Source organism: Haliotis rufescens, unplaced genomic scaffold (assembly GCF_023055435.1).
Source record: "Haliotis rufescens isolate VD_foot unplaced genomic scaffold, xgHalRufe1.0.p SCAF_11, whole genome shotgun sequence".
Taxonomy (NCBI): Eukaryota; Metazoa; Mollusca; class Gastropoda; order Lepetellida; family Haliotidae; genus Haliotis; species Haliotis rufescens.
The window spans coordinates 33,343,791-33,368,206 of NW_025963791.1; the positions used below are offsets into that span (position 1 = coordinate 33,343,791).

At 44.6% G+C, this 24,416-nt stretch overlaps 1 protein-coding gene across 1 annotated transcript in view; it reads left to right on the forward strand.

The window, feature by feature from the left end:
* LOC124151207 (nucleolar protein 11-like) overlaps positions 1 to 24,416 on the forward strand; it is a 28,660-nt gene continuing 4,244 nt past the window's right edge. The window contains exons 1-13 of the mRNA XM_048392632.1: positions 1 to 155; positions 1,981 to 2,094; positions 5,014 to 5,070; positions 7,115 to 7,315; positions 10,261 to 10,405; positions 10,706 to 10,864; positions 11,585 to 11,667; positions 13,042 to 13,227; positions 13,604 to 13,663; positions 14,654 to 14,841; positions 22,245 to 22,370; positions 23,134 to 23,247; positions 23,910 to 23,988. Coding sequence (XP_048248589.1) covers positions 24 to 155; positions 1,981 to 2,094; positions 5,014 to 5,070; positions 7,115 to 7,315; positions 10,261 to 10,405; positions 10,706 to 10,864; positions 11,585 to 11,667; positions 13,042 to 13,227; positions 13,604 to 13,663; positions 14,654 to 14,841; positions 22,245 to 22,370; positions 23,134 to 23,247; positions 23,910 to 23,988 — 1,644 coding nt within the window. The 5' untranslated portion in view covers positions 1 to 23. The remainder of the gene's footprint in view (positions 156 to 1,980; positions 2,095 to 5,013; positions 5,071 to 7,114; positions 7,316 to 10,260; positions 10,406 to 10,705; positions 10,865 to 11,584; positions 11,668 to 13,041; positions 13,228 to 13,603; positions 13,664 to 14,653; positions 14,842 to 22,244; positions 22,371 to 23,133; positions 23,248 to 23,909; positions 23,989 to 24,416) is intronic.

Here is a 24,416-nt window from a genome sequence, read left to right on the forward strand (position 1 = left end):
TCCATTCAGTGCGGAGTTACAATATGGCGGCGCTCGCGGATGGGTTTTCTCTTGCCAAGTTATCAGAAGAATCCGCACTAATTGGGATAGAAAAGGGAGAAAAACCAAATGCAGTGATCATAACATCGAAGACCGGTTTCATAAATGAATATAAGGTAGATTACAGTGTATATCTATTGATGATGAGCAGTTTTAACATACTGGAAAACGACATCCACGTGTGTTTTGATGGGAATGACCCTTATTTTCGTGCATCAAACGGGACACTTAATATGTTTCAGACACTGCTTAAGAGGTTGCGTTTTGTGTAAAAATGTCAACGACTTCTATAAAATAATTGACTAGTCATGACATCAAAGAAAAGCTAATAAAACCGTTTGAGTGGCATGCAGTGATATTTCTGCAGACAAATGCCATTACTGTGGGACAGATTCATGATTTTTCAACTCTTGAGTTTTACAAAGAAAGATTTTATGACAATCAGTCCATGTCCTTGACAATGAACCAATCTGAAATCCAGAATGTGTCAGGTCAAATACTAAAATGTTATAATAATAAAGATCTAAAAGCATAATGTGTTGTACGTTATTGCCTATCTGTATCAGTGTCGATCATGAATACATAAGCCATTGTTTTTTAACATATTTACACCATGAAGTAGTTCGTAATTTAAGGTATTCAATACAGGGATTTAGCTTCGAAGCGGATATTTCGCCCGACATCTGCAGCAAATATCAGTAAAATTTCCCTATTGGAATTAATCATTTCACTTCTTTGAGAGGCATTTAGAAGTTGGAGTACTAAGCAGGGATAAGATATATGGATGAATGTGGCAATCACAAAGTTGCAATCACATCAATCAACCAACTCAACAACCTGGAAAACAAGTACATCCACTCAGCTCCTAATTGTAATAAAGAAGTTGTTCATCCATATATCTTATCCTTACTTAAACTTAAACATTTCACAACTGAGTCTTATCATGTTCATGCTGTTATAGTTGTAACTAATGTTATGTTGATGTTGAGATGCCTTGTATTTCACTACTAACAGTACCAATATAGAGGAATAACAGGATCAATATAGACATGATATAGAGGAATAACAGGATCAATATAGACATGACAGAGGGAAAGGGTGCAGTACTTAGTTTGACATCGTTACATATTTGAATACAATGTTAATAGTCATTCTTAACATGGTTGCCGAAATTAAAATATCTCTGAAAATGATTTGAACAAAATATTGATTTTTCCAAGTTTGTTTGTGAAGACGACTTAGGTTGGAATTCTAGATAAATTCCAGCAGTAGTTAAATTAAGTTTGTTTGTTTATTTGTTGTTTAACGCTGCACTCAGCAATATTCCTCTGTGATACTGATAGCAGTTTGTAAATAATCAAGGCTGCACCAAACAATCCTGTGATTGATGTCATGAACATTAATCCAAGCAAACCGGGATACAATGACAACCAAATCAGAGAGCCTGACCACCTGGTCACTTTAGTCGCCTCTCAGTCTCACGACAATCATAGTCGCCTCTCACGACAATCATAGTCGCCTCTTACGACAATCATAGTCGCCTCTTGCGGCAAGCATGGGTTACTGAAGTTAAGTAAATGAAGTATGTGTCCTATGGCTCTGATGAATGTTTACATTGTTTAGTCCCACTGATAATAATTAACATGAATATGGAATATTTTGATATTAACAATAAATGGACACAAAATCAAGGGAGTGCCAACATAATGCATTGCTTGTAGTCATATTCATAAAGACCATGATGACAGGGTTACCTGTCAAATAATGAATAACCTGAAATGATCAAAAGGTCCTGTGAGAAAGATTTACATGAACCATATCTACGCCATGAATTCTGGTAGTTTAAAAATTTGTTTAAAAAACAAAAGAACACAATAATGTTTATTACGAACAAAGTCTATGGAGCTCTGTGTTTGAAGTGTTTGAATGTTCTTGTTGCAGTTGTCTGACCAGAAACTGACCAGGAGTTGGTCACTGCGTCATGGCATCCAGATTACCTGCCCCACTGTTTGGAGCCCCACAAAGGAGGAGTATCTCACAGTACAGAACAAACAGGTCACATGTGCTTTGTATTGTCAGTTAATGGATTGACTGATCTAAGTCAAAAGCTACTCACTGATAATGATGATGTCATCATCTGATAATGTTTGTTACATTAGTGTATAATCTACATGGCGTGAATACCAAAGTTTACTAAAAGAAGGCTAATATCTATGGATATTCTTTTTGTTTTGTTTGTTTGGTGTTTAATGCCGCACTCAGCAATATTCCAGCTATATGACGGCGGTCTGTAAATAATCAAATCTGGACCAGCCAATCCAGTGATTGACTTCATGAACATCGATCAACGTAATTGGGACATGATGACATGCATCAACCAAGTCAGCAGGCCTGACAACCCGATCCTGTTAGTCACCTTATGCGACAAGCATAGTCGCCTTTTACAGCAAGCATGGGTTGCTGTAGACCTATTCTACCTTGGATTTTCACGGGTCCATCTGATCATAGATAGATATAGTAATTTTGTAAATCATTAAATTACTGCATGCAAAAGCCATCTTGTGGTGCCAGTCCTATATCGCATGCAAAAATTGTTGAGATCTCAGGCTTTGGTCTAAAGTGTGGGCATGAAAATTAATGCAAGTGGTCCTGCAGTTGAACTTTCAACATGTTCAAAATAAGTCATCATTTGATAACACCAAGACTGTAGACTTAGAATACACATATACAGCCTTATCAATTGGCACTATTCCTGTAGTCCTTGCCAAACTGCTTAATAGTTATGTATCATAAAGGCTAGTAGAAATTTGCCTTTTTTAAGGCTTTTGCTATATGTTGTTATTATAAGGACTAGTGGACTAAAAATGTTAGTTTCTGCTGCTGCATGATATAGTATTGGGTATTGCACTTAAATGGAACATTTGTAGAATCATATCATCAGAAAGTTAGGGCGGTCGGGTAGCCTAGTGGTTAAAGCGTTCGTTCGTCACGTCGAAGACCCGGGTTCTATTCCTGACATAGGTACAATGTGTGAAGCCCATTTCTGGTGTCCCCCGCCGTGATATTGCTGGAATATTGCTAAAAGCGGCTTAAAACCATACTCACTAATTCTTCACAAAGTTAAGTTCAGCTGCTTCACCATGTTGACATGTGATCAAACATCCATAAAATCTAAAGCAGCAGATGCCAATTAAGGCATTTTGAAATGAGTTAGGTAAGGTCATGAAGACTGTGCACAGTCTAAGTGTTACACGATGAGCAGTTTCCTGTATTCATGAGGGCTGTTGCTGTACTGAACATTTTCACTATGTGGATCAGCAGTGTTTTGCTTGTTATTATAAGACTATTGGACAGGACCTGAGTTCTATTCCCCACACTGATACAATATGTGAAGCATATATCTGGTGTCCCCGACAGCGATATTCCTGCTAGTGTCTTAAAGCAGCATAAAACCCTACTAGGGCTCTATTTAAGGAACTTGATGTAACTTGCACCAGGTGAATGTTGACATGAAAACCAAGTTGCACCAGACTAAACCAGGTTGCACCCTGGTCCCATAAATTTATCAAAGTTGAAACACAGGCTGGTCTGATGCCCGTGTCTGTAAAGTAATAACGTATTGCTGTAGAATTTAATAGGAACATGTCACATACTCTGGAAGTACCCACAGCTGGATGACAATCAATACAATACAGGGATTGGTAATTTGTAAAAGGGTACACAAAAATAATGCAAATGAATTACTCCTTTTGAAATAAGGAAAACACATGTATGTAGCTACTTTCCTAGCGTGTGGTAGACTGAAACTTTATACAAATCAGAACCGTCCTAGCAAAGAAAGATGTGTAGAGAAGTCATTAAGCTTAGCCCTATACAGTGAACATGTATAATAACCTATGTTGAAGTTTTACCTTCACATCATAAAAATCTACACGTTTTCTGATGCTACATTACACTAAGATTATCACATACTGAACAGGGGCAGTCAGGTAGCCTAGTGGTTAAAGCGTTCGCTTGTCACGCCGAATACCCAGGTTAGATTCCCAACATGGGTACAATGTGTGAAGCCCATTTCTGGTGTCCCCCGCCGTGATATTTCTGGAATATTGCTAACAGCGGCGTAAAACTATACTCACTCACATACTCACATACTGAATATACCAAAAATATGACATGATTTACATTCAAAACATATTCAAAAGGTTCTTAGCTGATAGATAAACTTACATTATGGGTGGCTGGAGCTCGACCTGATACAGCAAGCAATGCTAAAACCCAATGTGGGGAACCCATGGAACCAATGTAGCGACCGAGAAACGTATGTTTTAAACTAGCACTTCCCGTTCTGAGCGAAGAAAATGATTGCAGACCACTTAATAAACTATTACTGTTACTTGTAAAGGCACACACTTTGTGCATATAGGAGACCGCCTCCGTGGTCTTATGGTAGAGCTTCCGCCCGGAAAGCGGAAGGTCCGGGGTTCGATCCCCAGCCGCGTCATACCAAAAGACGTTAAAACATGGTACTTGTTGTTACCCTGTCTGGCACTCGGCATTAAGGAGCTAAAACAAGGACTGGTCGGCTCGGAGTCAGTATACTGTGTCTGAGTGGGGTATTCATGTTAAACTGTGGCAAGGTATCTCAGTGTGCTAGCACTATAAATCGGCATCAGTCCGGACTAGTACAAGCAGCCACACACACACATACACGTGCATGCACATCGCTATATAAGTGCAATAACCTTGGACGCGATGTTAAACGCCATTTCACCTCACCTTGTGCATATAGACATAAATATTAGGTTGCATTTTTCAATAATAGGTTGCACTTGTGCATGTTTTATATACCTGTAGGTGAATCAAGCCATCCCAACTCTCCCCTATGTCCACCTCAGCTGACCACTCTCTTGAACTACTCTCGTTATGTATTAATCATGACCCTTTTACTCATACAGCTGTTTGATTCATTTTCAGCAATTAAAGTCATGGACCTCAGACACAACCAATTTTGATAAAGCTAAGAAAAAACATGTGAGTAGTGCTTTTTATCTTGCTTAATTATATATGTTACCATGGTGATGATGGTTATATATATGTCACCATGGTGATGATGGTTATCTCCAAGTATCAGGCTCTGAATGTGCTAAGAGGTTTAGATATTCTAATTTCTTCTTTCTAATATTCAGCTTGACATTCTGCAGCGATGTGTAAGGCTGGGCTTTTTTGGTTCCACATTTGGAAAGGCAAACATTGTGGATAAAAAGTTCATTGTATATACAATGTACATATCAGGGCAACTTCATCAGGTGAATGATGGGGTGGCAGAAGCACGTGCTTAAAACAGAAGGCCCAGAATGCAATACTCAGGTGCCCATTCAATCACAGACAACTGGTCTTCAAATTCAAATTTCCAAATTGGGGTTAAGAGTGACCATTTTCAACATACACAAGTACAGTTATCATGACAGATGTTTTAACCCCTGGTTCTATATAAAGCAAAACATTTGTCACCTTAGATGAAAAACTAATATGTCATGTGTTTGGTTTCGTCACCAGGAACCACCTGGCTGTTGTTGTTACTCTCATTTAACGTGTAGTAACCGAAGCTCATTTTGTAGCCAACATAATTTACCTTTTTCAATGTCAGCATTTGGAATAAGTTCTGTTATTTAAACATCAGATCCACATGTTGAATTCATAATGAATAATCAGGGTTCAAAATTAACAGAAGTCCTCTTCTCTGCTTGGTTTGAGACAAGTCAACGTCATGTAAGACCAGTGTCATATGAACTACCTCTTTAACCATTCGGTAGATGGCGCCGCTGTAGCAGACTGGTTTTGTGGACAAGTGAAAATAGCAATCAATTTAACACTTATCACAGGGGACCGCCTCTGTGGTCTAGTGGTAGAGCGTCCGCCCGGAGAGCGGAAGGTCCGGAGTTCGATCCCCGTCAGCGTCATACCAAAAGACGTTAAAAGATGGTACTTGTTGTTACCCTGTCTTGCACTAGGCATTAAGGGGCTAAATATAGAATACTAAATGAGGTCCCGTGTAATACCAATTTTATGAAACGAGTGAATAGTTTTGGTATCTGACGAGTTTCATCAAATTGGTTTTACACGGTAGCGAGTTTAGTATTTTATTTATTACTTGCCATTTAAAATGTTTTTAGAATTATACTGTCGAGTGTGAATAGGCTGACACCTACACGATCCATGGCATAATACAATTGAGTTTAACAGAATAATACTTCAAACACGTCAAAAGTTGAAACGTATGAATTTAATACCATACAACGGTCTACCTTTAGAATTCAGGCATCCGTTCCACAAAAATATCGTAGCGTTAAGGTTATCGCAACTCACATATTTAAACTTAGACCAACGACTGTCGTTGCGCTACAGCACGATCGCCTTGTGGAACGGGGCCTTGCACCTCAAAGTTTACAATCATGTCACAATACCCGATGATGTAATTTGTGGAATTTTGTTGCAAGATCCGTCGGCGAAACAATGCCATGTGACGTCAGCCTAGCAACAGGATTGCTGGGGTCATCGAGTGTGCTTAAGCTCCTCTCAGTGATCTATCATCTCCACACGCAATGTCGTTCAATAAGCCAAGGGATGTTGAGAGCTTTCAATATTTTTCGTGAAACGTGTTCCGAGAGTACATAAGCAAGCATTTTGGTATTACACAATGTGTAATACAGCTGTATGTTTATTAAACGGGTGATCTCTTCACGGGCAAGTAATAAAACAAGGACTGGTCGGCTCGGAGTCAGTATACTGTGTCCGAGTGGGGTATTCATGTTAAACTGTGGCATGGTATCTCAGTGAGCTAGCACTATAAATCGGCATCAGTCCGATCTATCACAAGCAGCCACATACGTGCATACACGTCCCTATATAAGTGCAATAATCTTAGACGCGACGTTAAACCCCATTTCACCTCACCTCACTTATCATGGGCACCAAATGTACATCCAAGCCATCACCAGACCCATCCTTGTGGAACTGAGATAATGCCATATGTGTCAATATTATCCTGACTATTATATGTTGTGTGTTTCATCAGATCGGTGCAGACATCGTTCGGATCCTGGTGGAGACAGACTTCCTCCCCATCGTGGTGTGTGAGAATGGCCGAGTTGACTTCCAGGCTAACATCAAGGACAGCTGCAGCACGGGGACGCTGGCCCAGGAGGAAGCCATCTTGTGGTGTCAGTCCTATATCTGTGCTGGCAGTGTGTGTGTCGTCCTGGTCACTCGGACACAGGTGAGTCCTAGGAGCGTGTGTGTCATCTTGGTCACTCGGACACAGGTGGGTCCTGGCAGTGTGTGTGTCGTCCTGGTCACTCGGACACAGGTGGGTCCTGGCAGTGTGTGTGTCGTCCTGGTCACTAGGACAGGGGTGGGTCCTGGCAGTGTGTGTGTCGTCCTGGTCACTAGGACAGGGGGTGGTCCTGGCAGTGTGTGTGTCGTCCTGGTCACTAGGACAGGGATGGGTCCTGGCAGTGTGTGTGTCGTCCTGGTCACTAGGACATGGGTGGGTCCTGACAGTGTGTGTGTCGTCCTGGTCACTCGGACACAGGTGAGTCCTGGCAGTGTGTGTTGTCCTGGTCACTAGGACACAGGTTGGTCCTGGCAGTGTGTGTGTCGTCCTGGTCACTAGGACAGGGGTGGGTCCTGGCAGTGTGTGTGTCGTCCTGGTCACTAGGACAGGGGTGGGTCCTGGCAGTGTGTGTGTCGTCCTGGTCACTAGGACAGGGGTGGGTCCTGGCAGTGTGTGTGTCGTCCTGGTCACTTGGACACAGGTGGGTCCTGACAGTGTGTGTGTCGTCCTGGTCACTCGGACACAGGTGAGTCCTGGCAGTGTGTGTGTGTGTTGTCCTGGTCACTAGGACACAGGTTGGTCCTGGCAGTGTGTGTGTCGTCCTGGTCACTAGGACAGGGGTGGGTCCTGGCAGTGTGTGTGTTCTCCTGGTCACTAGGACACAGGTTGGTCCTGGCAGTGTGTGTGTCGTCCTTGTCACTAGGACAGGGGTGGGTCCTGGCAGTGTGTGTGTCGTCCTGGTCACTAGGACAGGGGTGGGTCCTCACAGTGTGTGTGTCGTCCTGGTCACTAGGACAGGGGTGGGTCCTGACAGTGTGTGTGTCGTCCTGGTCACTAGGACACAGGTGGGTCCTGGCAGTGTGTGTGTCGTCCTTGTCACTAGGACAGGGATGGGTCCTGGCAGTGTGTGTGTCGTCCTTGTCACTAGGACAGGGGTGGGTCCTGACAGTGTGTGTGTCGTCCTGGTCACTAGGACAGGGGTGGGTCCTGGCAGTGTGTGTGTCGTCCTGGTCACTAGGACAGGGGTGGGTCCTGGCAGTGTGTATGTCGTCCTGGTCACTAGGACAGGGGTGGGTCCTGACAGTGTGTGTGTCGTCCTGGTCACTAGGACAGGGGTGGGTCCTGACAGTGTGTGTGTCGTCCTGGTCACTAGGACATGGGTGGGTCCTGACAGTGTGTGTGTCGTCCTGGTCACTTGGACAGGGGTGGGTCCTGACAGTGTGTGTGTCGTCCTGGTCACTAGGACACGATTGGGTCCTGGCAGTGTGTGTGTCGTCCTGGTCACTAGGACACAGGTTGGTCCTGGCAGTGTGTGTGTCGTCCTGGTCACTAGGACAGGGGTGGGTCCTGGCAGTGTGTGTGTCGTCCTGGTCACTAGGACACAGGTTGGTCCTGGCAGTGTATGTGTCGTCCTGGTCACTAGGACAGGGGTGGGTCCTGGCAGTGTGTGTGTCGTCCTGGTCACTAGGACACGGGTGGGTCCTCGCAGTGTGTGTGTCGTCCTGGTCACTAGGACAGGGGTGGGTCCTCGCAGTGTGTGTGTCGTCCTGGTCACTAGGACACGATTGGGTCCTGGCAGTGTGTGTGTCGTCCTGGTCACTAGGACAGGGGTGGGTCCTGACAGTGTGTGTGTCGTCCTGGTCACTAGGACAGGGGTGGGTCCTGACAGTGTGTGTGTCGTCCTGGTCACTTGGACACAGGTGGGTCCTGACAGTGTGTGTGTGTGTTGTCCTGGTCACTAGGACACGGGTGGGTCCTGACAGTGTGTGTGTCGTCCTGGTCACTAGGACAGGGGTGGGTCCTGGCAGTGTGTGTGTCGTCCTGGTCACTAGGACAGGGGTGGGTCCTGGCAGTGTGTGTGTCGTCCTGGTCACTTGGACACAGGTGGGTCCTGACAGTGTGTGTGTCGTCCTGGTCACTTGGACACAGGTGGGTCCTGACAGTGTGTGTGTCGTCCTGGTCACTAGGACATGGGTGGGTCCTCACAGTGTGTGTGTCGTCCTGGTCACTAGGACACGGGTGGGTCCTGACAGTGTGTGTGTCGTCCTGGTCACTAGGACAGGGGTGGGTCCTGGCAGTGTGTGTGTCGTCCCTGTCACTAGGACAGGGGTGGGTTCTGACAGTGTGTGTGTCGTCCTGGTCACTAGGACACAGGTGGGTCCTGACAGTGTGTGTGTCGTCCTGGTCACTCAGACACAGGTGGGTCCTGACAGTGTGTGTGTCGTCCTTGTCACTAGGACAGGGGTGGGTCCTGACAGTGTGTGTGTCGTCCTGGTCACTAGGACACGGGTGGGTCCTGGCAGTGTGTGTGTCGTCCTGGTCACTTGGACAGGGGTGGGTCCTGACAGTGTGTGTGTCGTCTTCACTAGGACACGGGTGGGTCCTCGCAGTGTGTGTGTCGTCCTGGTCACTAGGACACGGTTGGGTCCTGACAGTGTGTGTGTCGTCCTGGTCACTAGGACACGGGTGGGTCCTGACAGTGTGTGTGTCGTCCTGGTCACTAGGACAGGGGTGGGTCCTGGCAGTGTGTGTGTCGTCCTGTGTAAACATCGATGTGATGTAAACATGGTTGTGTGTAAACATCGATGTGATGTAAACATGGTTGTGTGTGAAAACATCAATGTGATGTAAACATGGTTGTGTGTAAACATGGTTGTGAGTAAACATGGTTGTGTGTAAACATGGGTTTGTGTAAACAAAGTTTGAGTTAACTAGAGGCCTGCACAGGTTAGTTGAAATGTATTTTCATCAAGATTCCCAGCTAACAATTTAGACAACATTGAAGATAATATTTTGTAAATCTGTCACATGGGCTTCCTACTTGTATACGACAGAGTGGTAATTACAGACAGCAGTTGGGATATTAACAGTCAGCCCTTGTATTTCAGGACCAGCTAGTGAGGGTCCACCGCCACACTTATCTGTCTGATGCAGAGTGCTGGAGCCTTAAGACCACGCCCCTGTCCCTGTCTGCCGACGCCCTACTCAGCTGCTGCCTCTCCCTGAAGGCGGAGCCCAGTCTCCTGTCACTGTGTAAGACCTTTTAGTCTTTATTTGTTAGTTTATAAGAGTTTGGGGTCAAAAGTCAATATAAATGGTTTGGAACAATTTTTTACCATCCCAATTAACTAACTATAATGGATGAAAATTGACACTCGTTTGAACAGATTCTGTCATCCCGTAAAAAGAATGTCAATCAATGTGCTGCTTGGGCCACCCTTAGGATATCGTTTTGATGCAAAAAATCAATTTGTAATGGTTTGTACGCTCAGACAGCTATAAGACAGTGTCAACACTGCCCCAAATTGTCAAATCTTGTATCACGTGTTGCAGGGCAAGATGGCCGGCTGCTTGACCTGCCGCTGACCGGGTCGTCCAATATGGATGACAGCCAGGAGGTGGCCACCATCTCGGGTGTACAGACAGACTCCTGCATGATCTACCTCGACCACACCCACATCGCTGTGGCAGGCATCAGGCAGAACACCACAGGTTGGTCAGCGCAGTAGGGGTGTGTGGAGGTTGGAGTCCCATAGTTGCCAGCAATTTATTCCAGCCAAGCATCATTGAAATCAGATCTTTCACTCCGATAGGAGACCTCTCTGTATGAAGATCTGATGAAACCTCCGTAAAGGTCGCGCCGGGTCAGCCCAGACTTTGACACTGCCCAATTACAAAAAAGCTGCATGAGTTCTTGAGCCAGTCAGCTTTCAGTTTTCTAAAACAATTCAGCTTCAGTTTTACCTCATTCAGAAATTCCAATTTGTGCAAATGAAAACCTACATAAAATGCAAATACTCATACAATGGTACTCCTCTTTGTATGTAATATTATGACACCCGATACTTCTTTCGGAACTTGTCATTTTAGTTCATTTTCAAGGTAGAGAAATCAGATATGCTGGTTTGAATCATTGAAGCCTGGACACTGATTGTCTGATTTAATGCTCAGCTGACGTGACCTCCAATGGAGTTGACCTCCGATCACGCAGAGAGGTATCGTATCAGAGTAAACTATCTGATTATGATTAAATAGGTCAAATCACAACATTACAAATAATGATATCTGGTTGAGGAAAACTAGCGATAGATGGCTTGAGTTGTGAGAATCATGATACACTGTCAGACTTACCACATCGTTCATGCTTGGAATTATTACATTTGACATCAAAAGAGTCAATGAGACAATCCTTGGTTCATTTGTTTGTTTCAGTCGGACTTGGTATCTACAATGTGAAATTCCAGGCTCTGCAGTCATGGCAACCATTCCCAGAACCATTGCTGACAAGACCTAAGGTGAGATAGAACTGTTTTAACGGAGGCATATTATTCTGAGTTGATACCTGCTGAATGACCAATACGACTCCGTCTGCGTCTGCGTGGGGATTCAGAGTTTGAATAGGTCCCACGCAAACTATGCTGGTCTTAAGAGGAGACCAAGTGGATTGAGTGGTTTTTGTGTCGTCGTACCCCAAAGACATGGATCATTGCTCACAATGGAGATCACTGGATTGTCTGTCCCAGACTTGATTATTTACAGCTGGAATCTTGCTGAGTGCTGCATTAAAAAACAAACAAAATATTCTGTAAAGTAATGCTAATTGGCAATTGGTGGTGTTATATTCATTTGGTTTGTTATAAGAATGCTATTTTTATCTGCATTACATATTGCACATTGCTCTTACGACCGAAACCCTAACTAGACATGAATGACGATCTATCAGAGGCTTCAGTAACTCTTTTGCCCAACATGACCTCCGTGACGCTCGTGACATCTTGTGTCAGAAGACATGCCCCCAGTTCCAACAAGGAGCAGATCCCCCTCCGTTCCAGAATGTCCTGGAGGAGAGGCCCTGGCAGAAACTGTTTGATCCAGTTCATCATGGAGGGGTGCTTTTGGAGCTCCACTACTGTATTTGCGTGCCAATACCTCCGGGGTGTGTCCGTAGAAGACATGGATGACGTGCCTGTGACGCAGCCCACCCTCATTCCCCCTCTGTCAAACAGTTTCCAGGTTTAAGGAGGGTAGAGTTGTAGTGAGTATTTCCAGTTTATCTAAACTCTTTAAAGTTTTAGGTTCTCATTTACTGGGTTGCCATGACAGCGCAATTCCGGGATTCATTCGGTTACCCAACGATTAGAGTACCGAAGGTTATGTCTGGTTTTCCCATGTGCTACTGTTGTAAGTGTCGAGGGAGCTGTGGAAGCTAATCATCTCAGGCAAGCCCAGCCTACAGGACCACTCTACGAGATGCCATGACATGTGACAGCTATCCTAGCACTGGACTGAGGGTATGCACCACCGCCTACCACTGGATAAAGTGCAATATGTAATGCAGGATAAGTAACAAATATTACATAATCAGAGTCTTATGTATTTTATGTACTTATCCTGCATTACCCAAGGGCCTCCCCATAACTGATTTATTTCCCCCACTGCACCATCCGCCCTGAGGGACATTCAAAGACAATAATGACATATAGGAAGAGTGTTTTCCGACACCAGATGTCTCGAGGGTCATGGCGGTCATGCTGGGCAAAAGAGTTACTGAAGACACTGGTAGATCATCTTTCATTTCCAGTTAGGACTCTGGTGGGCAGAGCAATGTGCAATATGTAATGCAGGACATAAATTATCATAATACTCTGATTATGGAATTATGGTTGCAGCTCTTCTGTCATTACGGCCACTTATTCCTTGCCTGCAACAAAACGCTGTATGCCTTCCCTTATAAGTGTGAGCCATCAACGGTTGCTAGGTTACTGGGTCAGAGAGACAAGGTCAAGGACACTGGAAAGGTCACCGATTTGGCTCATGGAGTTGTCAGTTGGTCCACCAAACAGAAGCCAGCACAGGTGGGATTGAATTTATGACAGTAATATTCATGATATTAGACCAAAGGAAAATCACGATTTTAAACACGATATGCAAAAATCACGAATTCAAACACTACAACGGTTATATTAAACTGTATTTGTTTTACCCACCTTCTGATTCACATCTGTTAACAATGGCTGAGGATAAGTAGGGTTTTTTTGGTCTCATGAAATCACATACCACTGCCCACAATTATAAGGCATTAAGTTGCCCATGGGTAACAAAGATAAACACATATCTTCGTCCCTGTCAGAATAGGGTACATGTGTAGGCCTAGAGGGAATGCATGGGGTAACCATAGTTACACAGTTACTCTAGGTGGACACAAGCTGAATTATGACATGCTGTTTTCAGAAGGCTGCAGGTGATCTGGAGATTGAGAATCTGTTCACAAGTCTCATTGACAAGACAAAGGTAAGAAAAGATCAAGTATATTTTTCATCTTAAATGTAGTTTACATCGATCCACCTCCTGTCTGAGTGTACATGACAGATGGAAATAAATGAATTTTCCTTTCCATGAAAAAAACATTCTTCAGGCAAAGAGTTCAACTTGTGAACCATGTTTAACACATATCTTAAACAAAAGACCATTTATCATTTGCATCTCAAACAAAGGCATTTTCCACTTCATAAATAAAGCCTAAACAAAATGACTGTTCAGGTGTATGACAAACCATCTTCCCGAGGGAAGCGAGTTAACTGACTTTAAAGTCCAGTTTCCACCCTTGCCGAACTAGGCTGGTATTATGGAGTTAGAGTTTGGCTGGACTAACGAGTCTATGCATAGTCCAATCAAAATCATGTAACGAAATCGAAATCCGGTTTGTAAACTGTCGTGCAGCTTTCGGTTGATTGCAGGATTTGCAAAGCATGTGCACCGCCAACTCGACATCAACAGATATTTCCAAATATTTTCATGTTTTTAATCAAGGTGCTCATGTGGTTTCATGCACTTTGCTATGTAAGACCCACTTTATCTCAGTATAGATCTTGATTATTGATCAGATCTTCTTGACTGGATGCCGTCATTTTGTTTGAAGCCAAAGTGATACAAGAGATGGAATCTGATTGGTCAATAGGAGAGGCATAGAAGGGACACAACTTGTAATAACCACTGGTGGCGCTACGATCAAGCCCAGAAATTCCAGTCTAGTTTGGCAAGGGTCGAAAAGGGACTTTTCAAGTCAGTTAACTCCCTTGCCTCGGGAAGATGGACAGAGACTGGTTTTTTAACAATTATCAATTTTTCATGCAAGAATGGGCTTCTTACATTGTTCTCGTTTGGGGCATCTAGCCCAGGCCTTGATCTCAACAAGCCAGCACTTTAATCCCTCCACATGAAGACCCAGGTTGGAATTGGTACAAATACTGTATGCACAGTGTTGTGTTCTGTGTGCTTCAGACAAAGGCTAAGGAGAAGTTTGAGAGTGAGTTAAGAAAGCTGGTGAACTTGTTGTCGAAGTCAGTCAACCGGCAGTGGATCGTCAGCTCCCACATGTCCCAGCTTTGTCAGACATGCTTCTCCCTCACAGCCTTCTGGCCCCGAGCTGAGGTACAGCAGCTCATACAGCACAGGCTCATCTCAAACAGGTAACGCACACACACCACTAGCAGCTCATACCACACAGGCTCATCTCGAACAGGTAACACACACACCACTAGCAGGTCATACAAAACAGGCTCATCTCGAACAGGTAACACACACACCACTAGCAGCTCATGCAACACAGGCTCATGTCTGACAGGTAACACACACACCACTAGCAGCTCATACAACACAGGCTCATCTCGAACAGGAAACACACACACCACTAACAGCTCATACCACACAGGCTCTTCTCGAACAGGTAACACACACACCACTAGCAGCTCATACAGCACAGGCTCATCTCGAACAGGTAACGCACACACACCACTAGCAGCTCATACAGCACAGGCTCATGTCTGACAGGTAACACACACACCACTAACAGCTCATACCACACAGGCTCATCTCTAACAGGTAACACACACACCACTAGCAGCTCATACAGCACAGGCTCATGTCTGACAGGTAACACACACACACCACTATCAGCTCATACAACACAGGCTCATCTCGAACAGGTAACACACACACCACTATCAGCTCATACAACACAGGCTCATCTCTAACAGGTAACACACACACCACTAGCAGCTCATACAACACAGGCTCATGTTTGACAGGTAACACACACACCACTAGCAGCTCAATCAACACAGGCTTATCTCTAACAGGTAATACACACATTCGACTAGCAGCTCATTTAACACAGGCACATCTCTAACAGGTAACACACACACACCACTAGCAGCTCATTCAACACAGGCTCATCTCTAACAGGTAACAAACACACACCGCTATCAGCTCATACAACACAGGCTCATCTCTAACAGGTAACACACACACCACTAGCAGCTCATACAACACAGGCTCATGTTTGACAGATAACACACACACCACTAGCAGCTCATACAACACAGGCTCATGTCTGACAGGTAACACACACACCACTAGCAGCTCATACAACACAGGCTCATGTTTGACAGATAACACACACACCACTAGCAGCTCATACAACACAGGCTCATGTTTGACAGGTAACACACACACCACTAGCAGCTCATTCAACACAGGCACATCTCTAACAGGTAACACACGCACCACTAGCAGCTCATTCAACACAGGCACATCTTTAACAGGTAAGACCACCAGCAGCTCATACAGCCCAGGCTCATCTCGAACAGGTAACACACACACCACTAGCAGCTCATACAACACAGGCACATCTCTAACAGGTAACACACACACCACTAGCAGCACATTACACACAGGCACATCTCTAACAGGTAAGACCACCAGCAGCTCATACAGCAAAGGCTCATCTCTAACAGGTAACAAACACACACCACTAGCAGCTCATACAACACAGGCTCATGTCTGACAGGTAACACACACACCACTAGCAGCACATTCAACACAGGCTTATGTTTGACAGTTAACACACACACCACTAGCAGCTCATTCAACACAGGCTCATCTCGAACAAGTAACACACACACACCACTAGCAGCTCATACAACACAGGCTCATGTTTGACAGATAACACACACACCACTAGCAGCTTATTCAACACAGGCTCATCTCGTACAGGTAACACACACACACCACTAGCAGCTCATTCAGCACAGGCTCATGTCTGACAGGTAACACACACACCACTAGCAGCTCATACAACACAGGCTCATGTCTGACAGGTAACACACACACCACTAACAGCTCATTCAGCACAGGCTCATGTCTGACAGGTAACACACACACCACAAGCAGCTCATACAACACAGGCTCATGTCTGACAGGTAACACACACACCACTAGCAGCTCATTCAACACAGGCTCATGTTTGACAGGTAACACACACACCACTAGCAGCTCATTCAACACAGGCTCATGTTTGACAGGTAACACACACACCACTAGCAGCTCATTCAACACAGGCTCATGTTTGACAGGTAACACACACACCACTAGCAGCTCATTCAACACAGGCTCATGTTTGACAGGTAACACACACACCACTAGCAGCTCATTCAACACAGGCTCATGTCTGACAGGTAACACACACACCACTAGCAGCTCATACAACACAGGCTCATGTCTGACAGGTAACACACACACCACTAACAGCTCATTCAGCACAGGCTCATGTCTGACAGGTAACACACACACCACAAGCAGCTCATACAACACAGGCTCATGTCTGACAGGTAACACACACACCACTAGCAGCTCATTCAACACAGGCTCATGTTTGACAGGTAACACACACACCACTAGCAGCTCATTCAACACAGGCTCATGTTTGACAGGTAACACACACACCACTAGCAGCTCATTCAACACAGGCTCATGTTTGACAGGTAACACACACACCACTAGCAGCTCATTCAACACAGGCTCATGTCTGACAGGTAACACACACACCACTAGCAGCTCATTCAGCACAGGCTCATGTCTGACAGGTAACACACACACCACAAGCAGCTCATACAACACAGGCTCATGTCTGAAAGGTAACACACACACCACTAGCAGCTCATTCAACACAGGCTCATGTTTGACAGGTAACACACACACCACTAGCAGCTCATTCAACACAGGCTCATGTTTGACAGGTAACACACACACCACTAGCAGCTCATTCAACACAGGCTCATGTCTGACAGGTAACACACACACGACAAGCAGCTCATACAACACAGGCTCATGTCTGACAGGTAACACACACACCACTAGCAGCTCATTCAACACAGGCTCATGTTTGACAGGTAACACACACACCACTAGCAGCTCATTCAACACAGGCTCATGTCTGACAGGTAACACACACACCACAAGCAGCTCATACAACACAGGCTCATGTCTGACAGATAACACACACACCACTAGCAGCTCATTCAACACAGGCTCATGTTTGACAGGTAACACACACACCACTAGCAGCTCATTCAACACAGGCTCATGTTTGACAGGTAACACACACACCACTAGCAGCTCATACAACACAGGCTCATGTCTGACAGGTAACACACACACCACTAACAGCTCATTCAGCACAGGCTCATGTCTGACAGGTAACACACACACCACAAGCAGCTCATACAACACAGGCTCATGTCTGACAGGTAACACACACACCACTAGCAGCTCATTCAACACAGGCTCATGTTTGACAGGTAACACACACACCACTAGCAGCTCATTCAACACAGGCTCATGTTTGACAGGTAACACACACACCACTAGCAGCTCATTCAACACAGGCTCATGTTTGACAGGTAACACACACACCACTAGCAGCTCATTCAACACAGGCTCATGTCTGACAGGTAACACACACACCACTAGCAGCTCATTCAGCACAGGCTCATGTCTGACAGGTAACACACACACCACAAGCAGCTCATACAACACAGGCTCATGTCTGAAAGGTAACACACACACCACTAGCAGCTCATTCAACACAGGCTCATGTTTGACAGGTAACACACACACCACTAGCAGCTCATTCAACACAGGCTCATGTTTGACAGGTAACACACACACCACTAGCAGCTCATTCAACACAGGCTCATGTCTGACAGGTAACACACACACGACAAGCAGCTCATACAACACAGGCTCATGTCTGACAGGTAACACACACACCACTAGCAGCTCATTCAACACAGGCTCATGTTTGACAGGTAACACACACACCACTAGCAGCTCATTCAACACAGGCTCATGTTTGACAGGTAACACACACACCACTAGCAGCTCATTCAACACAGGCTCATGTTTGACAGGTAACACACACACCACTAGCAGCTCATTCAACACAGGCTCATGTCTGACAGGTAACACACACACCACTAGCAGCTCATACAACACAGGCTCATGTCTGACAGGTAACACACACACCACTAACAGCTCATTCAGCACAGGCTCATGTCTGACAGGTAACACACACACCACAAGCAGCTCATACAACACAGGCTCATGTCTGACAGGTAACACACACACCACTAGCAGCTCATTCAACACAGGCTCATGTTTGACAGGTAACACACACACCACTAGCAGCTCATTCAACACAGGCTCATGTTTGACAGGTAACACACACACCACTAGCAGCTCATTCAACACAGGCTCATGTTTGACAGGTAACACACACACCACTAGCAGCTCATTCAACACAGGCTCATGTCTGACAGGTAACACACACACCACTAGCAGCTCATTCAGCACAGGCTCATGTCTGACAGGTAACACACACACCACAAGCAGCTCATACAACACAGGCTCATGTCTGAAAGGTAACACACACACCACTAGCAGCTCATTCAACACAGGCTCATGTTTGACAGGTAACACACACACCACTAGCAGCTCATTCAACACAGGCTCATGTTTGACAGGTAACACACACACCACTAGCAGCTCATTCAACACAGGCTCATGTCTGACAGGTAACACACACACGACAAGCAGCTCATACAACACAGGCTCATGTCTGACAGGTAACACACACACCACTAGCAGCTCATTCAACACAGGCTCATGTTTGACAGGTAACACACACACCACTAGCAGCTCATTCAACACAGGCTCATGTCTGACAGGTAACACACACACCACAAGCAGCTCATACAACACAGGCTCATGTCTGACAGATAACACACACACCACTAGCAGCTCATTCAACACAGGCTCATGTTTGACAGGTAACACACACACCACTAGCAGCTCATTCAACACAGGCTCATGTTTGACAGGTAACACACACACCACTAGCAGCTCATACAACACAGGCTCATGTCTGACAGGTAACACACACACCACTAACAGCTCATTCAGCACAGGCTCATGTCTGACAGGTAACACACACACCACAAGCAGCTCATACAACACAGGCTCATGTCTGACAGGTAACACACACACCACTAGCAGCTCATTCAACACAGGCTCATGTTTGACAGGTAACACACACACCACTAGCAGCTCATTCAACACAGGCTCATGTTTGACAGGTAACACACACACCACTAGCAGCTCATTCAACACAGGCTCATGTTTGACAGGTAACACACACACCACTGGCAGCTCATTCAACACAGGCTCATGTCTGACAGGTAACACACACACCACTAGCAGCTCATTCAGCACAGGCTCATGTCTGACAGGTAACACACACACCACAAGCAGCTCATACAACACAGGCTCATGTCTGAAAGGTAACACACACACCACTAGCAGCTCATTCAACACAGGCTCATGTTTGACAGGTAACACACACACCACTAGCAGCTCATTCAACACAGGCTCATGTTTGACAGGTAACACACACACCACTAGCAGCTCATTCAACACAGGCTCATGTCTGACAGGTAACACACACACGACAAGCAGCTCATACAACACAGGCTCATGTCTGACAGGTAACACACACACCACTAGCAGCTCATTCAACACAGGCTCATGTTTGACAGGTAACACACACACCACTAGCAGCTCATTCAACACAGGCTCATGTCTGACAGGTAACACACACACCACAAGCAGCTCATACAACACAGGCTCATGTCTGACAGATAACACACACACCACTAGCAGCTCATTCAACACAGGCTCATGTTTGACAGGTAACACACACACCACTAGCAGCTCATACAACACAGGCTCATGTCTGACAGGTAACACACACACCACAAGCAGCTCATACAACACAGGCTCATGTCTGACAGGTAACACACACACCACTAGCAGCTCATTCAACACAGGCTCATGTCTGACAGGTAACACACACACCACTAGCAGCTCATACAACACAGGCTCATGTCTGACAGGTAACACACACACCACAAGCAGCTCATACAATACAGGCTCATGTCTGACAGGTAACACACACACCACTAGCAGCTCATTCAACACAGGCTTATGTTTGACAGGTAACACACACACCACTAGCAGCTCATACAACACAGGCTCATGTTTGACAGGTAACACACACACCACTAGCAGCTCATTCAACACAGGCTCATGTTTGACAGGTAACACACACACCACTAGCAGCTCATTCAACACAGGCTCATGTCTGACAGGTAACACACACACCACAAGCAGCTCATACAACACAGGCTCATGTCTGACAGGTAACACACACACCACTAGCAGCTCATTCAACACAGGCTCATGTTTGACAGGTAACACACACACCACTAGCAGCTCATTCAACACAGGCTCATGTCTGACAGGTAACACACACACCACAAGCAGCTCATACAACACAGGCTCATGTCTGACAGGTAACACACACACCACTAGCAGCTCATTCAACACAGGCTCATGTTTGACAGGTAACACACACACCACAAGCAGCTCATACAACACAGGCTCATGTCTGACAGGTAACACACACACCACAAGCAGCTCATACAACACAGGCTCATGTCTGACAGGTAACACACACACCACAAGCAGCTCATACAACACAGGCTCATGTCTGACAGGTAACACACACACCACAAGCAGCTCATACAATACAGGCTCATGTCTGACAGGTAACACACACACACCACATGCAGCTCATACAACACAGGCTCATGTCTGACAGGTAACACGCAGCACCACTAGGGTCAAGTTTAGATTCTTCACCATCATGGAATGCATCGATAAGTGGGGTATAAGCCACCAGGAATATTTGCTTCTCCTTGTTGCACACCTGATAAAGCTTCAGTCAACTTCACTGTATGTTTTATACACATATCTAGTACTATCTACATACTTTTGGCCAGGGCTATGGTAAAGCCATGCCCAATCGGACATTTTGTACTCAACTCTTGATAGTGGGTACCCGGGTGGTAAATTTGGACTCGTCCCAGCCCCAGGGGGTTCAGTTACAAGAGAAGGGGTGATAAGTACTGTCTAACCCATGGCCACCAGTCCATATTGTAGGCTTAAATAAATACCAGTTTCAAAATCATAATTGTGTAAATTCTCTGTTTCTTGCAATTCCAGTAACCATTTGATCAAGGTTGGTTTGTTTGTTTGTTTAACGCCGCACTCAGCAATATTCCAGCTATATGATGGAGGCCTGTAAATAATCAAGTCTAGACCAGACAATCAGGTGATTAATATAATGAGCATCGATCCGCCCAATTGGGATCGACGACATGCATCAACCAAGTAAGCGAGCCTGACCACCAGATCCCGTTAGTCACCTCTTACGACAAGCATAGTCACCTTTTACGGCAAGCATGGGTTGCTGAAGACCTATCCTACCCCAGATCTCATTTGATCATGACTACCGGGGTAGTTACTACTGTTGTGCCAGTAATGGTTTCTCTCAAGCCTTTCAACATGTTACAAAAATAACCCCTGATAACACTTTCGCAGTTGTACATGACAAGTTAATTCCCCTGTGTTATAGTGACCAGTCCTCCCTGTACCAAGCCCTCGCTGACCACAAGGAGATCCTGCTGATGCATCAGTCCTTCAGCGTCATGCCCGATGTGGCAGAAGACTCGCTGGTCAAGAGCCTATGTTGCTACCTCGAGTAAGTGAAAACATAGTCAGTGGCCATCTTGGTTTCTCAAGTTTTACTTATGATTTGTATGATGTAATTCATATACACAGTAAAGTAGTTCCAATCTCATTAAAATCAGATCTTAGTTCTCGCTACCGCTAAACAAAGATCTGAGGACATCCCATTTGGGGTTACGTCAGAACGACCTTTCATCCGACCAATCAGAGCGTTGCTTACCAAATCATGAAAGTGACAGTCGGAATGTGATTTCTCATCATGCAGCCTCGAAAACTTTAAAACGGGGTATTCCGAACGATAGTTACGGGCTTAACGACTGAATCTGTACAATCTAGATTATATATTAGCCATTCGAGCATGTTCTTTTAATCAAGTTTCAAATTTTTAAGCGAGAATTTGTCAAAATATGTTTGGAAGCATTGTCGCCAATTTGAAATTAATGCCGTAAAGCATGAGAAACTGCCTTCTGATTGGCTAATGTCGACTTCTTGTCAGTAATTCAATTGGTCGGTCAGAGTTTGCGAAAGGTCGGTCTGACGTGACCCCAAATGGGATGTCCTCAGATCTTTGTTTAGCGGCAGTGAGAACTAAGATCTGATTTTAATGAGATTGAAGTAGTTCTTACAAGTTTTGAATTCAAGGTATAGCATATCTAAGGGGACATAACTCTTGGTAAACAAGATTTTATGACATGCTATGCTATCCTCATTGCTGTGTATATCTAAAGTTATGACTTGTGACATAATCTGATTTATTGATAAATGTACCATTTCAGTATATCAGATGAAGAATGTACTGAAGAGTGTGAAAGCCTCGCCATAGCAGACGAGATGTTGGATACGTCTGAGGATGTGACGTGCCCCATTTGCAGCTCCAAGGCTGTGCTACTGTATCCTTTGTACAAGAGTGAGTGAGTGAGTTAAATTTACGTCGCATCGGCAATATTTCAGCCAGATAAAGACAAACAAGTTTATATTATACAAGTGCATCATTAACACAAAGTTATATTTAAAACCAAATATGTCAAACATTTTAACATAATTCTGTACAAGAGAGTCATCAGAGATGAAGGATAGATCATTGGTTGAGAAAAGTTTTTTTTGTTCATCAGTCAATGTTTATTTATTTATTTATTTATTTATTTATTTATTTATTCCAGCAACACTAGTTTTAGTCAGAATTTCAGATTGGAAATCTTTGTCGCTGACATGACTAAGAACATGCCACAAGTATAAAAGTGTTTATGTGTGTTTATGTTTCAATAAACAAAGACCTGCAGCACTTTGTGCTTTCCTCACACAATAAGCTGATAGCTGTGATTAATAAACTCACATGATATGAATACAGAGAAAGATCTAGTTAAGTGAATTGTGCACCCCAAATCATTACACATGTTTATAGGTTACATTCAGGTCGTAGTTTAGATCAGGAAGCTTGTGTCGAAAAACTTAATTAATTCAGTAAACTGTTTTGAAAAAATATTTGTGGATAGATAGTACCTTGTTGCAAAGTTTTGAAACAATGTCATGGTTTCTTCTTAATCAAATTCAGTAACCGTCTCCTCTGTTTGCCGTTCAATGATGTGTTTCTGGTGGACTCTCTCAGGAAGCTGCCTTTTAAGAATGTCTTGGTAAGTAGAGTCGAACCCTGTAGTTTAAGAGTCTCAAACCCCTGGGGAGCAGAAAGTAGTATGACTTATCCGGGCTTCGACACATCCAGCCTGACCTGGTTCATGTTTGGGCAATTATAAATGATATAAATTCTTTGGTAAGTAGTGTTTAATAAGAAAATGAGTTTGACTTTTCGGGTAATTTTTTCATAACTCTTGGGACTATAGACTAATATTAAAGAAATTGGAATTTGACACATCCAGTCCAACACACCCGGGTTAAAAAAGTGATGAATATAGCAATTTTATGATGAATATAGTAATTTGAATAAAGTAGTAAGTTTGACAGCATTGAACTGACTGGAGTCAAAAGTTTGACTGTACATGTATTTCGTTCTACATTTGTGGGGCGGTGGGGTAGCCCAGTGGTTAGTGTTCGCTTGTAACGT